The 12,785-nt window shown below is 35.5% G+C and overlaps 1 protein-coding gene across 2 annotated transcripts in view; it reads right to left on the reverse strand.

Annotated features, from left to right (window-relative positions):
* LOC141461866 (uncharacterized) overlaps window positions 1-12,785 on the reverse strand; it is a 14,823-nt gene extending 2,038 nt beyond the window's left edge. The window contains exons 1-12 of one of the 2 annotated variants that reach the window (XM_074143281.1): window positions 12,148-12,784; window positions 10,755-10,881; window positions 9,374-9,515; window positions 8,141-8,270; window positions 7,874-8,049; window positions 5,931-6,090; window positions 5,741-5,838; window positions 4,971-5,291; window positions 4,815-4,871; window positions 3,178-3,286; window positions 2,850-3,096; window positions 1-1,671 (exon numbers count right to left, since the gene is read on the reverse strand). The exon at window positions 1-1,671 is cut by the window's left edge and continues 2,038 nt beyond it. In XM_074143281.1, coding sequence (XP_073999382.1) covers window positions 732-1,671; window positions 2,850-3,096; window positions 3,178-3,286; window positions 4,815-4,871; window positions 4,971-5,291; window positions 5,741-5,838; window positions 5,931-6,090; window positions 7,874-8,049; window positions 8,141-8,270; window positions 9,374-9,515; window positions 10,755-10,881; window positions 12,148-12,298 — 2,658 coding nt within the window. In that variant the 5' untranslated portion in view covers window positions 12,299-12,784 and the 3' untranslated portion in view covers window positions 1-731. Of the gene's footprint in view, window positions 1,672-2,849; window positions 3,097-3,177; window positions 3,287-4,814; window positions 4,872-4,970; window positions 5,292-5,740; window positions 5,839-5,930; window positions 6,091-7,873; window positions 8,050-8,140; window positions 8,271-9,373; window positions 9,516-10,754; window positions 10,882-12,147 lie in introns of both variants that reach the window. The other variant, XM_074143282.1, reaches the window with a different exon arrangement.

Genomic DNA, 12,785 nt, shown 5'->3' on the forward strand with positions numbered 1-12,785 from the left:
TCCAAAAACGGTTAAAAATGATATAAATAAATTCGTTAAGAAGAAAGTTATTTGCAGACAAAACGGGTAAATTCATAATTATTTCCAATTTTTTAATTTGAAAAATTTGCATGGGTTCATATGATGAATCAACCACAGTTGATTATGAAAATTTGAAACTCATAAGAAATGAAAAAATTAGATTGATAATCCGGATAAAATTAGGAATTTTACATTTATATGCCCTCCACATTGACAGCTTGTTAAGAGTTCTAAAAAAAAGCTTAAGCTACTCTTCAGCTAGAGCTAGCTCAATAAAACAAATACAAAAAACATTAACTGACCTTTATTCCGCGCGGGACTGTTACTTAATTTAAAAATAGCTCAATTTAACCTCAAGCAATAAAAGCAAATCTTCGTGTTCTCAGAGTTAAAGCATTTCTCTGTTAAATAATAAGAGAGCTAATTTTACCAAAAAAATACAAAATGATTGCCTCAGAGCTAAAAGATATGAGAACTAACAATAAAGTAATCCAATCGTAGAAAAACTAAATAATAAAAAATAAAAATTAGCTTATAAGAGACGTGAGCTATCGAAGAGCAAGAATAACTTTAGACAAAAAAAAAATCTTTCACAAATAAAATAGAAAGTTAAAAAATATCTCCAAAAATTTTTGGTAGACACTACTCCCACCCCTGCTACCACTCTTTCCTTCAGTAACAAACAAAACAAAAACGAAAAAAGATGGCTACTACCATCTTGGGTAATGCTGCGTTATTCGTTGGTAATATCTTTGTGGACGAAAATGTTGCTGGTGATGGGGATTGTGAGGGTGGTGTGGGTGATGATGTGGAGGGTGATGAGGATGTCTCAGACGATATTGCTGTTGTTGCGGTGATGGTGGGGGTATTTGAGGAGGTGGTAGTGGTGGAAATTGTGTACTCGTTGGAGGTGGTGGGGGTAATGGCGGCAGGGGCATAGGTGGGGGAATTTGTGTGTGTGATGGATTATGATTCCAATATGGCGGCTGTGGTTGTTGTTGATGTACTACTGGGGGTATTTGATGATGATGAGGAACATTGTGTTGACTATGGTTTTGCTGGGGATGGTGTTGCTGTTGATGACTATTTATTGGTATTGGTGGTGGTGGCGGCGGCGGAGGTGGGGGTAATGGCGGGGGGACGGTTATTGTGTCCGATGTTGGGGATATCTTATTGGAGTCATAAAAATTGACAGGCACAACCGCACTGTTAGGTGCGGGCAATTTTGATATTATTTTGGTCTGTACAATATCCCTACTATTTGTGCCTAATGGTGGAGGTATTGTAATATCTGGCTGTAATAATACCCTCTTGTTATTGCTATTTTTATTGTTACTACAAGTGTTATTATTATTATTATGAATGATTTCAGTCTCTTTATTAGTAACAATGGGGATTTTATTACTCACGTTATTACTATGGCAAACAACTGGATTAGCTTTCACTATTGATGGTATTTTGTGTTGTAATTGATTTTCATCATCACTTAAATCCATATCAATATTTTCTACATTGTCCATTTGATGATTACTCGTCGAAGATCTGATAAGACTGTTTTTGAGGCTGTTATTGGTGATGGGGCGATAGTCAGTGTCGAAATTACCAGTTAAACTGATCAAATTTCGATGATCCACATCTTTGCCGCCCATACTGAAGAAAACAAAAAATTATTAGAAAAATTATTTTTAGAAAATGCGAAGTAATTATCCAAATAATATGGTCCGAGGGAACACTGACTGAATGTTGTCAGTGCACTGAAAAAGACTTCAGGAGCCAATGATCTCAAATGTTGACGTATCGTTAATTAAATAATAATAAGAGTCAGCAATAACAAGCACTGCAACGGCATATACGGCTTACATCCCTATTGAAACTTAGTGGTCTGGAGCTGGAAGAAGCAGTCAATACTGAAATAATTGGCAATTCAAGATGATTACACCCATCTTCGATAGATCATTTTTTATCCTCACGCCATTGCCTCTCTCTGACATCACTTTGTAGTAGAATATATTTTCTCAGTTATGACTGTATTTAGTGATCCCTAAATTAATAAATGCAAAGTTATGGAAAATGTATAGAATTAGATGCGGTTATTAACGGACGGGTTTATTGGTCATGAATTTGGACTAGTAGCTGCGGGATTACCAGTTAGAGTCCCATGTGTAGTTACTTTTTATTAATTCCTAAAATATTAATAGTAACTATTAGGATTTTTGTGTACATCTGCCTTTTAACAGTGTCGACGCTATGCATGTAATAGAAGAGGGGTTAGCCCCACATAACTAAGGCTCCCTCTAAAACTAATGTTAATAATAACTCTGAAAATCTTAAGACTCATTGTGAAAAAATTTGGCAGGAAGAAGGGGTTTGAGCTTCCTTACTTAACTTTAAAGTGCCATCCTGCTCTTAGTAGCATTTATGATAAAACTAAGCTGATCAAAATGTAAAATTTTGTTAAAATCTGCAGCTCTGACCCAACGAAGCTCCTTCAGAAGTGTCTAGCTCAAATAAGAAAAACTTGGTGCTCCGAGCGCAAATAAGAAATTTAAATGGGCTAGAAAGCAAAATTTGGACAGAACCTGCAGCTTTGACATACTAAAAGACCTTGAGGTAACAATTTAGACAAAATCTGTAATTCTGAGCAGAAATTTTTTTTTTATAAAAAAAAAAACATCTAGAAAGCACAATTTGGCAAGTAAAATCTGAAGCTCTTGTTATTGCACGGATCTTAGTGGATTCGATAATCAATTTTGAAAGACACTTAAGCTCTCTCAGAAAATCCACACATATGCTACTAGTTACAAATCCATGACTTGTTGTTCACTTACCTCTCATCGCCTAAGGTGTTTTCTTCATCATAAACTGATCTCATATCCACATCCTCAGCCAAATTGTAGCCAGTCTTCTCATAGGATGGCGGTGATTCTGGAGATTCCCATTCAATATCACGTCTGATCATATCCGCCGAATCTGTCCAGACTGGAAATTTGGTCACCAGAATGTGGTGCGGGTTTGTGGTTTCCGGTGAAGGTGACCTTGGTGTCTGCAATACTGTTGCGTCAGTCACCGGATTCTCTGTTTTTCCAAGATTAGCATTATTAATCGATGACAGCGGCCCAAAAACGTTGATTTTAGATTATTTCTATCAAATCTTACCGGTATCGGACGCACCATTGCCAGGAATTAAAGATTGTAGTAAAGCAGATAACGTCATATTTCGGTCGTCTAATGTTTGTGAACGGGTTACAACTTCGATTTTATTACCCTTAAAAAACAAAAAATGTTCTGTAAGTTACATAAATTTGTCACATTGCAGAAAACACAATATGCTGATTTACGATAATCAAGAAACCATTAAAAAAACAAAAAAAAACTGTTTTGCTGGAGTGACTTTGTGAAGTCGCTTTAATACGAGGCAAGGTGAGAAGTTCTCGTCATGGCAGTGAAAAACTGTTGATAGTTTAAAAATGCAATTTTTTTCTTCGTATTGTAAAAAGTGAGCAGTACCAATCTGCGACAGCTAACTCCTCTTCATTTGACTTAAAACCTTTATCCAGCCATGCATTTCATTAAATTTCGAAATAGTTGGAAATCAGAGAGCATCGAATCTGATGGGATGCTTTAACAATCCTTATTACAAATTCCTTATTTTTACATTTGTCTAAACACCTTCATGAACTGATGCATTGTCCTAATAAAAGATTATTGTTGTAATAGAAACCCTTCTTCACAAAGTTTATTATCTAGGTAACTGGCGTAGTATTTCGTTAGTTTTTGTTTTAGTCTATGTAAGCTATTCGATAAAAAGAATCTCTTTTCCATCGGTCATAATCTTTTTGGCAGATGAAATTACTTTTTTTGATGTAGTGCCATCGGCTTCCCATGCAGCTCAAAGCTTTCTCATGTTTAGTTCTTGATGCAACTCTTTCTTCTGATATGTTTACGCTGTCAGCTATCTCATACAGTTTTGATAGCCGAATAGACGATCGTGTATGAGATAGCGTAAGAGATCAGAAAATAGAGTAAGTTACATTCAGCATCCAGAATTAAATACGAGAAAAATTTGTGCTAAAAAAAAGGAATTTTTAAAAAAAACTCCTAGAGGTTTAAAGTAATAATATTCTTAAGAGGTGACTTTAACTTGCGTGATGAACCACTGTTACATTGCCCTACAATTGCACTATATCTGCAGAAGGTGCTGAAACTAGGACGAATACAAAGATTTGTAACTGGGGAACAAGAATCAGAACCCACTTTACAGGCAGAACAAAAGCTATGATCCACATGTAGTTCGGTTCATACCTAGGAGCAATACTGAGTAAGGTAAAACTCAACTCAGGTCACATCATCCGTAAAGTTGCTTATCTTTAGCTATGGAATCACAAAGCAAAAATTACCTTCTAAACTCGCCCCTTAAAAACAAAATAAAAACTAAAGTTTCATTAGTCTCAACTTATGGAATAAGCTACATTATGGGTTACCATAAAGACAAAGCCGCAAGAAACCTTCTTCAGAGATAAGTTACAAAAACTCTAGGCCAATTCGGTACGCCTACTTTGAGCTGAGTAAATTAAAATCAATTGTCAAGAAGGTCCCTCAGAAGTTCGGACTGACTTCGGACTCACTGAATAGTTTCTAGGCTCATGATATTTTTTTCATCCACTTTTATGGATGTAAGATTGGTAACTGTGAAAATGTCACCCCATCCCGTTGCCTAAATCTTAAGCAATTTTCTTAAGCCAGCCCATATTCTATTCATAAGTTAAATTACATTATCAGCAGGGTTACTATACCTCAGTGTTGGCTGAGTCACTATTAGACAGGCTGTCATTTGTGAACGTATTGTTGAACTGGAAATGAAAAAAAAATCCATTAAAGCGTTCTTTGCATCCGAAATTGGGGATGTAATTGTCCTCACCAATACTATTTCAATAAAATTTAAGGTTTACCTGACTATTCATCGGTGAGACATTATGCCCTTTAGGCTTAATGTGATTAAGCACTGGTGTAGCACTATAAGGTGGGGTAATAGTCATAGAGCCAGTCAACAATGGGGAACTGTACGCTGCAGATGGTAATGCTGGTGGGTGTACGCTTTTAGGCGATGACTTAGCGACTGTATGATCGTTGATAGACATGCCAATAAGTTGAGGGGGTTGCACAGGCTGTGGAGGCAGAACTGCGGGATAAATTTGGTTTGACATACCGCTGATTGTTGAATCGGCTGGTTCTGCATTGTACGCGGCATTTACTAAAGCTGGTGAAGGCACCTATGAACAGAAAGACTAGGTTCATTTAAGTCTAAGGAGAAAAAGCTAAAGGTCAGGACTTTATGTAATAGTAGCCTTTTAATCAAGCTATGGTAGCAAGAGTTCTAAACATCTTTATACAGTCCAAGATTACTATAAGAGTAGCTCAATTGAGCAGCTCAAGAATGCCTAAAATAAGTACTGGAAATAATCGTAGATAATTATATAAAAAAAGTAAAACTGCTAAGAACGTAACACTGTCAAATAGGAATTATTTTTCGGGAATAATAAGGAGACGTCACTAATTCGAACGAACTTCTTTTTCACCTTAGTTTCAGCCAATTTATTGCTTTCTTCAGAGTAAAATTGGTTTACTAAGTGTTCATGACTGTTGAATTACACCATCTTACGATGATTTAATAACTGTATAATAAATAAGTAATACTTCCGTTCATAAAATCCACAATTACCTTTCCTGGGCTTTCTTCGTTGAGTGCTTTGGCCAGATAGTCATTAGCCAGCAAACTTCCATCCATGAACGACCCGCCTGAAGTAAAACTCATACCACCTGTGGGACCACAAACAAGAAAATTGACAATTAATCCAAATGAGAATTTGAATACAATGAATTTCTTAAGACTCTTAAAGGAGTATACTAACAGAACGACAGATCATTTACACCACTTTTATCCGGTGATGAACTAGGCGAAGGAGATGGAGCATTTATGTCAGGCGACAATGGAGGACTAGGAAGTTCCTTGATGCATTCTTCAAGTTTCCTCTTGACACCTTTAATGCGTGCGCCGAAGCATTTATAAGCCTGAGAATAGGAAAACATCAAATTAACTGAAGTAATTTTAATTTTAAGATCTGATATGAACACTTACAAGAATTTTTCTTACAACAATTACAGAAGTTTTAACTTATACATTTAAAACTCCGAATTGTGAAACATTTTTAGTTCTAACTAAATATTATCTAATATTACCCAAATTGTAAAACGGCAATTATACGGTAAAAACACTTTAGGAGAAATCTAAATCCTTCCTCAGAATGCCCTAAAAAGTATTTTCTAAGAAAAATTATTCGAAAAATGCTATTTGATTTACATGTAAGTACAGAAGCAAAATTTTCATGAAATCGGCTTTTAGCTAGACATCAATCTTTACCATCAAAAAGTTAGACACAGGACTGTAAAGTAAAAGATGTAAAGTAATCGCCTATTTTTTTAGGCGGGGCTTAACGTCCAACTACCAATTAGGAGTGGTGGACGGGGGAGGAAGCATATACTTTATTATAAACAATTTTTTCAAACAAATAAAAAGTAGTCGAACTGGGGATCTTCCACTTACAAAGCCACCCTCTTGACCACTAGACCAACACGCGCCCCTTAATATAAACAAAGCAGTAAAAGAAAGGTTCTTTTCTGCCAACGTGAAGTCAAAGTTACCAAGACCCAGGGCTGCATATAATACTGAAGTCAAGGGAGGGGATTAGCTATGCAGTTAGCGTATTGGATTTCCACGCGGAGATCCTTGAGAGTTCTCTTCGAGAGATTTTTTTTTTCTAAGAGCTTCTTACACTGTCTGGTGATGGACAGTGTTGTCTGTAACGGGAGAACAATGTTTGGAGGCCGACAGTGAATTGAAAAAAGCTTCGGGCGCCCATAACCGCAGATACTGACGCGCCTCAAATAATTCAAAAAATAAATAAATAAATAAATATTGAAGTGAATACTTTAGTAGGAATCTTGCATACTACTTTTTTCCAAATTTTCCTTATTCGGACTATCCTTGAAAAATAGTACAAATAAGAGTTGTAGACCGCTTTGAATATAACATGTGTACAAAGTCTAGAGTAAATCGTAAGAACTAATGCCGTATAAATCATAAAAAAGTGAAAAAATCAGTAATCAAAAACAACAATCTACCTTGGTTGGACCCAACTACGTATTAAGTTTCAGATTTCTGTGATTTCCGTTTTTGAGTTACTTTTGTTCACACACATACTTATATTCAGACCATTGTTGATGAACATGTGAAAACTCGAAGTCGCAAATTGGACGTAATCGAAATATTTACTCTTACCGATAGTCAGGAAGTAAAATGTCCTCATAGTAAGTAACTTGCTAAGAGACTTTACCTTGTAATAGGACTGTACTTTGCTGAAAGTGAGGCCTAACAGTATAAAGGAATATACTTGGCCTATTGACCGCCTCTCATCTCCTAAGAGAGGCACTCCAATCCCTTCAGTCACATCTTCCTGACAATCCGTCGCTATATCGAGATTGCCATGGAAAGTTCTGGTCACTGAATGACACGCTAGATCTCTTCCTTGCAGGTTCATTCTTTTGACCTTAGTACAAACTTCTTTCTAGGAGGAACCACTAATTCAATTTACTATTAAGGACCATTTTCAAATATTTCACCTCTTTACATCTATTGACCACCTTCTCAAATTAATTTTGAAATTTCAAACCCTTCTGATTCGATAACCCTGTGTGCTTCATTTTAGTTCGAGAGATTTATACAGAAAAAACAAAAATCGAAGACTACTTCTTAACTAGCTAAAAGAGTTTACCTAAATAAAAGGCTTTAACTTACGTTCACCACAACTTTCGCCTCCTTCAGTTGGTCAGCAAAATAGCTTTCTGCAAATTCCAATAAATCTATGAGTCCTACACGTTCTTTAATTTCTGCTTCCAAGGCGCTTATGTAGTCTATGATTTTCTTTAAACCTTCTTCCACTTCCGGTATTATGTCAGATCCGGCGTCACGCTCTGTAAAATGCAACAAAAAAACTTCATAAATCAATAAATAACTTTATGTGTTCCCAAACTTTATTTTTAAATGAAAGTCTCAGCAATTTACCCTTCAATGTTTTCCTCATTTTCTCAATGTCTGTCAAAGAGATATGGTTCTGTGTTAGAATCTTTAATTTAAGATCAGTATCATCTTCCAGCTCTTTGCAGCTCCTTAGTCTCGAATAAAGTACACAGGGCTGTGAGAAAAATAAATAATCAAGATTTTAATTGTAAACAAAGAAAAATGAGATTGCAGCTATGTCAGACCTGAACTTTTTACACTTAATTTTAAAATTTCTTCAGTTACTCACTTTTCTTAAAAGAGAAAAAATATTGTACTGATTATATTAAAATAAAAAGTTCCAAATAAAAGTATGAGGCCCATTGCTGTACAATACATATAACATGTCCTCAGAAAACAGCTGCAAGGTTTTCCAGTATAGATTTCTTAAAAATATTTTGCAGAACAATCACCCTGTAATTATCTCCTTAACAAAACTTTCAGTTTAAAAAGTTAAGTATGAGAGGTGATTAAACACCGAAAGCTACACAAATCAGCAAGTAACCAACACTTTTTATTAATACTACATTGATATCATTCAAGTAATTTTAGTGCAGGTTTAGATATCACAGGTGTGATATCTATATGTTAATAAAAACATGCGAGCATTCGAATGAAACGTTGTGTCAGAATTTCAAAACAATCGGTGAAGACTTTCGGAGATTTAAGATATTTTGAACAAACGAACATTTCCATATATATATAACAGTTACACGCACGTAATCCGCTGACGTCTGGCCTACATAGTAGTGCTCAAGACAGCATCTTAAGAATAATATAGAAGGGGTCGCACAGCCGGATGATACAGTTCCGAGAGTATCAAGTTCAAGTCTACGTGCTAGTCACTTCCCGGGAGCTCGGCAGGTAGCCTAGATATGTTCTGTATTCTTTAAAAAGTATTATTGTAATTATAGCTTCAAGGAGTTATTAATTCAAGTGCATGTACGCATTTCCGAATTTATTCTAATATTCTAATCTTTAGCGCATGGAAGCATTATTGATTATATTTTTGTAATCTTAGAATTACTATTTTTTTTTTTTTTAATTATAAGACATAATACGTAACTTATGTACATATAGATTTTCTCGAAAACGTCACACAGGGTCATTACAGCAAATAATTATTCATTTAATATTCAAGCTAATATTTTTACTGAAGTAAATATTCCAAGTTTCAAGAATATGCAATCTCAATACTCATATACTTAAAAAAGAAAGAAAAAAACTAATCCAACTTACCTGGAAGTCTGTAATGTCTACTCGATTCGTCTTATCTCTCGTTAATAACCCACTTAAGTCCACCAGAAAATTCTCATCATAGATGCCACGTTGTTTCCAAATAGAAAACAGTCTTTCTATTTTTGGCCGCACAGTTTCTTCCCTACAAAATAGTTGACGTATTAATTGTATTAATTAAGCAAAACCGTAAAAATTATTCAAGCAATACATTAAGATAAATCGTGTCGATAACTATACAAATAGAAAAGAAGAAACAGTATGGGTCACAAGTACGATTTTGTTATGCTAATCTTCTGATCTGATGCAAACATGTTCACCTCTTCAGACACTTTTTTTTATAGGAATTTTAAACATTGCCTTGCACCTGAGGAGTATGACAGGCGGAAAATATAATATCAAGCTAGATAAGATTTCGGCCCAAAAAAATAATCTTGAAAATTCAACGCAGATCATACTTCAGTCGTCAATCCTCAAGGATATCATTTAAGCACATTTAAACCTTTGAGAAAAAGGACGAATTTCTTTTGCAGCTGTTCTAATTATTTAATTTCGCCTGCTGTGTATGGATTCCGAATAACGAAGGCGTACTCAAGTTTAGGCCTGACAAGGTAGATTTTTATCCAAAATGCAGCATGTACGTTCTTCATGTTTCGTACTGGTTTCGGATTTTCATCCATCATAAGAGTCTACAACAGATTGATATAGAGAGTTTGAAGTCTTCTACCATTCTGCCCTACAATATGCTTGCTCACTTTCAGTCAGCGAAGGGCCAACTGCTTCTACCACGACCAGAATATTTTAACACAATGAAAACCTGACGTCTTCATTTGGCCGGACATATTCCCCGGATGGCTAACGATGAAATCCTAAGAAACTGCTAACTGAAAGACTTTAAGGTGCCACAAGGTGAATTAGGTGGCCACAGCAAGATTACGGAAAGGGTGAGAGAAGATGCTGAGTTTGATCAGAGGGCGGAACTGAAAGACGAGAACGAGCAAATACTCGAGGAGAAGAGGCTACTTCAGAAAGACAGAAGGCAGTAATTGTGCCAATGTGGTTACAGTTTATGGCTTAAGTTAGAGCTGAACTGTCGTATATGGTCACATGTTTTGCCCTCAAACTGTTTCAGTTTATTTGTTAGAGCAGATTTAGTAAATGAGCTCACACTGATCTGGATCTGGACTACAGTAAATGATCGCATCTTTCGTATGAGAGACTCGAATCCACATTTACAAACTCAAACAGCTTTTAGAAGCGTTCAGTGGAGTACTGTTCTATGAATTTGATGATTTTATTTTTGCAATGCGGACCCCACCACATTTTCAACAGCTTTTCAAGGTAATTGATTTTATTAGTATGTGATAGAAAATGAAAAACTTACCTGACCATTGTGACGGCCTTCTGGAAAGCTGGAGCAAATGAATCAACGAAAGGAAGAGACTTCTTTTTCGCATATTGAACCACGTCGTTTGCGAGATAGAAAAGGATGACACGTTGTTCTATTTTAACTAAAAACAATATATATATATATATGTATAAAACTAATTAGATAAAGTAATGAGAAGCATAGCAGTTCAGCAGTTCTAGATTTAGCAAGGGACTAGTCCGTACACAACTGTATGGTACGCAACATTGTGTGTAAAACTCAAGCTGGGCCGAAGAATTTGAGCACCAACGGCAGTATACCAGTTCGTATCTTTCACGGTGCACCTTTTAAAATTAAGGTCTATAAAGTTTTTATTCGTTACTAGTTAACTTTAGCTTTCTGAATACAAAATTTATCATAAATTCTATTCAGATATGGATAAAAATTTAACTGTTATTCGGAACCTATGAATAATCGCCAGTCCTATCACCGGCCTTGTTGGAGTGATACCGTTGCAAACTTGGTTGAGTAGCTAGTTTTTTTTGCTGCCTCTCGCCTAGGATTTTCCTTCTGCGGCTCATTGTGAATCCCACTTTTTGATGGATGAACTTGTGTGGCATTGTGAAATATCAAAAGAAGTTCGTATCCCTTAAGAAGACCACAGAACGGCTCCTGGGTTAAGCGATTTGCGCCTCATTGCCCCCGTATATCACGAATGTCTAAGCAACCTGTTAGCAAAGATTTTATCATGGGTTCCAACAAGACTTTTTTAGCCGCCCTATACTAGCCTTAGGGTCATAGGGCATAGTGGCAAACTCACTAAGAAGATGTCGGCTCTGGAATTAAGTATTCCTTTTGTGATGATCTCAGTTGCACAAAACTTAGCTTGGGTCTTTCACCATTGCAAACTCAGTTCCACTCAGCCATGTAACTGGCACACAAACGACCAATTTGTCGTTAAGCTGTGCAGGAAGAGTGTGTACCTTCCAAATATTTCAGTTCTTGTCAATGAGTACCATACCTTCTTCCCTAACTCAACTAGGGGCTTTCACCAGTCTGGAGCTCTGTCTGTCTTTAAGCTGTTGTCAAAGTGTGCAAAGCGTAAGCCTGAGTTGTTATCAGAGCGTGCCTCCCATAATTTTGAGCCCCAGTCATTGCGTATCAGTTTGCCTGTTCCCACACTTCCCCTAACTGTCGTAACTTTGAGCCTTCACCAGCGGGTCTGTCTGACATTTTCTCGTGATCGTTGAAAGTATTACATTAACCGAGTAGTTTCTAAGCTGGACACTTATATTATTAGAACAAATGCCTCACTTTGTTAGCAGTTAGTCGAAATTTAAAGACATAATGTATATTTAAATAACTATGATTAAACTCTAGAAAAATACTTTGAGCAAAAAACACTCACCTCTTTTCAAAACATTTAACCAAATCGTAACAATCCTCTCGTGATGTTGTTGATTTGTCAGACACCAATTTGATAAATTTGCTATACTATCGTGTGTGTCTTTTAATTTTATTAATTTCTGTTCAAATATTTGTTCATTAAATGTATCCATTGTTATAATGCTTCATTTAAACAAACAAGTTTAGAAATTAGTTTGTATTTTCACCAGGATTTTTTTTGTTTTAATTTTGAAATCTATTAATAAGTATTTCTTAGGAGGTAAAGAGATTTACTATTACTTAAGCTATGTGAGAGGTTTTTATAATAATAATAATAAATTGTTTTGTTTTGAATTAGAATTTGTCAAAAATGCACCCATTTTTTCCGAAAACCACTAAACACACACTACACTAACTATCAAAATACAAACACCACTTTAACATTTTATGTAACTATATTTCCAAAATGAACAGATCAAATTATTTGATATACATACATATCACATACGAACAATTTTAATATTTTTTTAATTACACTGATAATGTTTCACTAGCTATCTTTAATGATTTTTAAAAAAGTAAAACTAAATGAAAATAGTTTACTATAATTTATCAGAAAATGAACATTTATTATAACCGGAGAGTTGAGGTTACGAAGTT

The sequence above is a fragment of the Rhodnius prolixus genome, unplaced genomic scaffold, assembly GCF_049639745.1.
Source record: "Rhodnius prolixus isolate KJV_2025 unplaced genomic scaffold, Rpr scaffold_12, whole genome shotgun sequence".
In the NCBI taxonomy this organism is placed as follows: Eukaryota; Metazoa; Arthropoda; class Insecta; order Hemiptera; family Reduviidae; genus Rhodnius; species Rhodnius prolixus.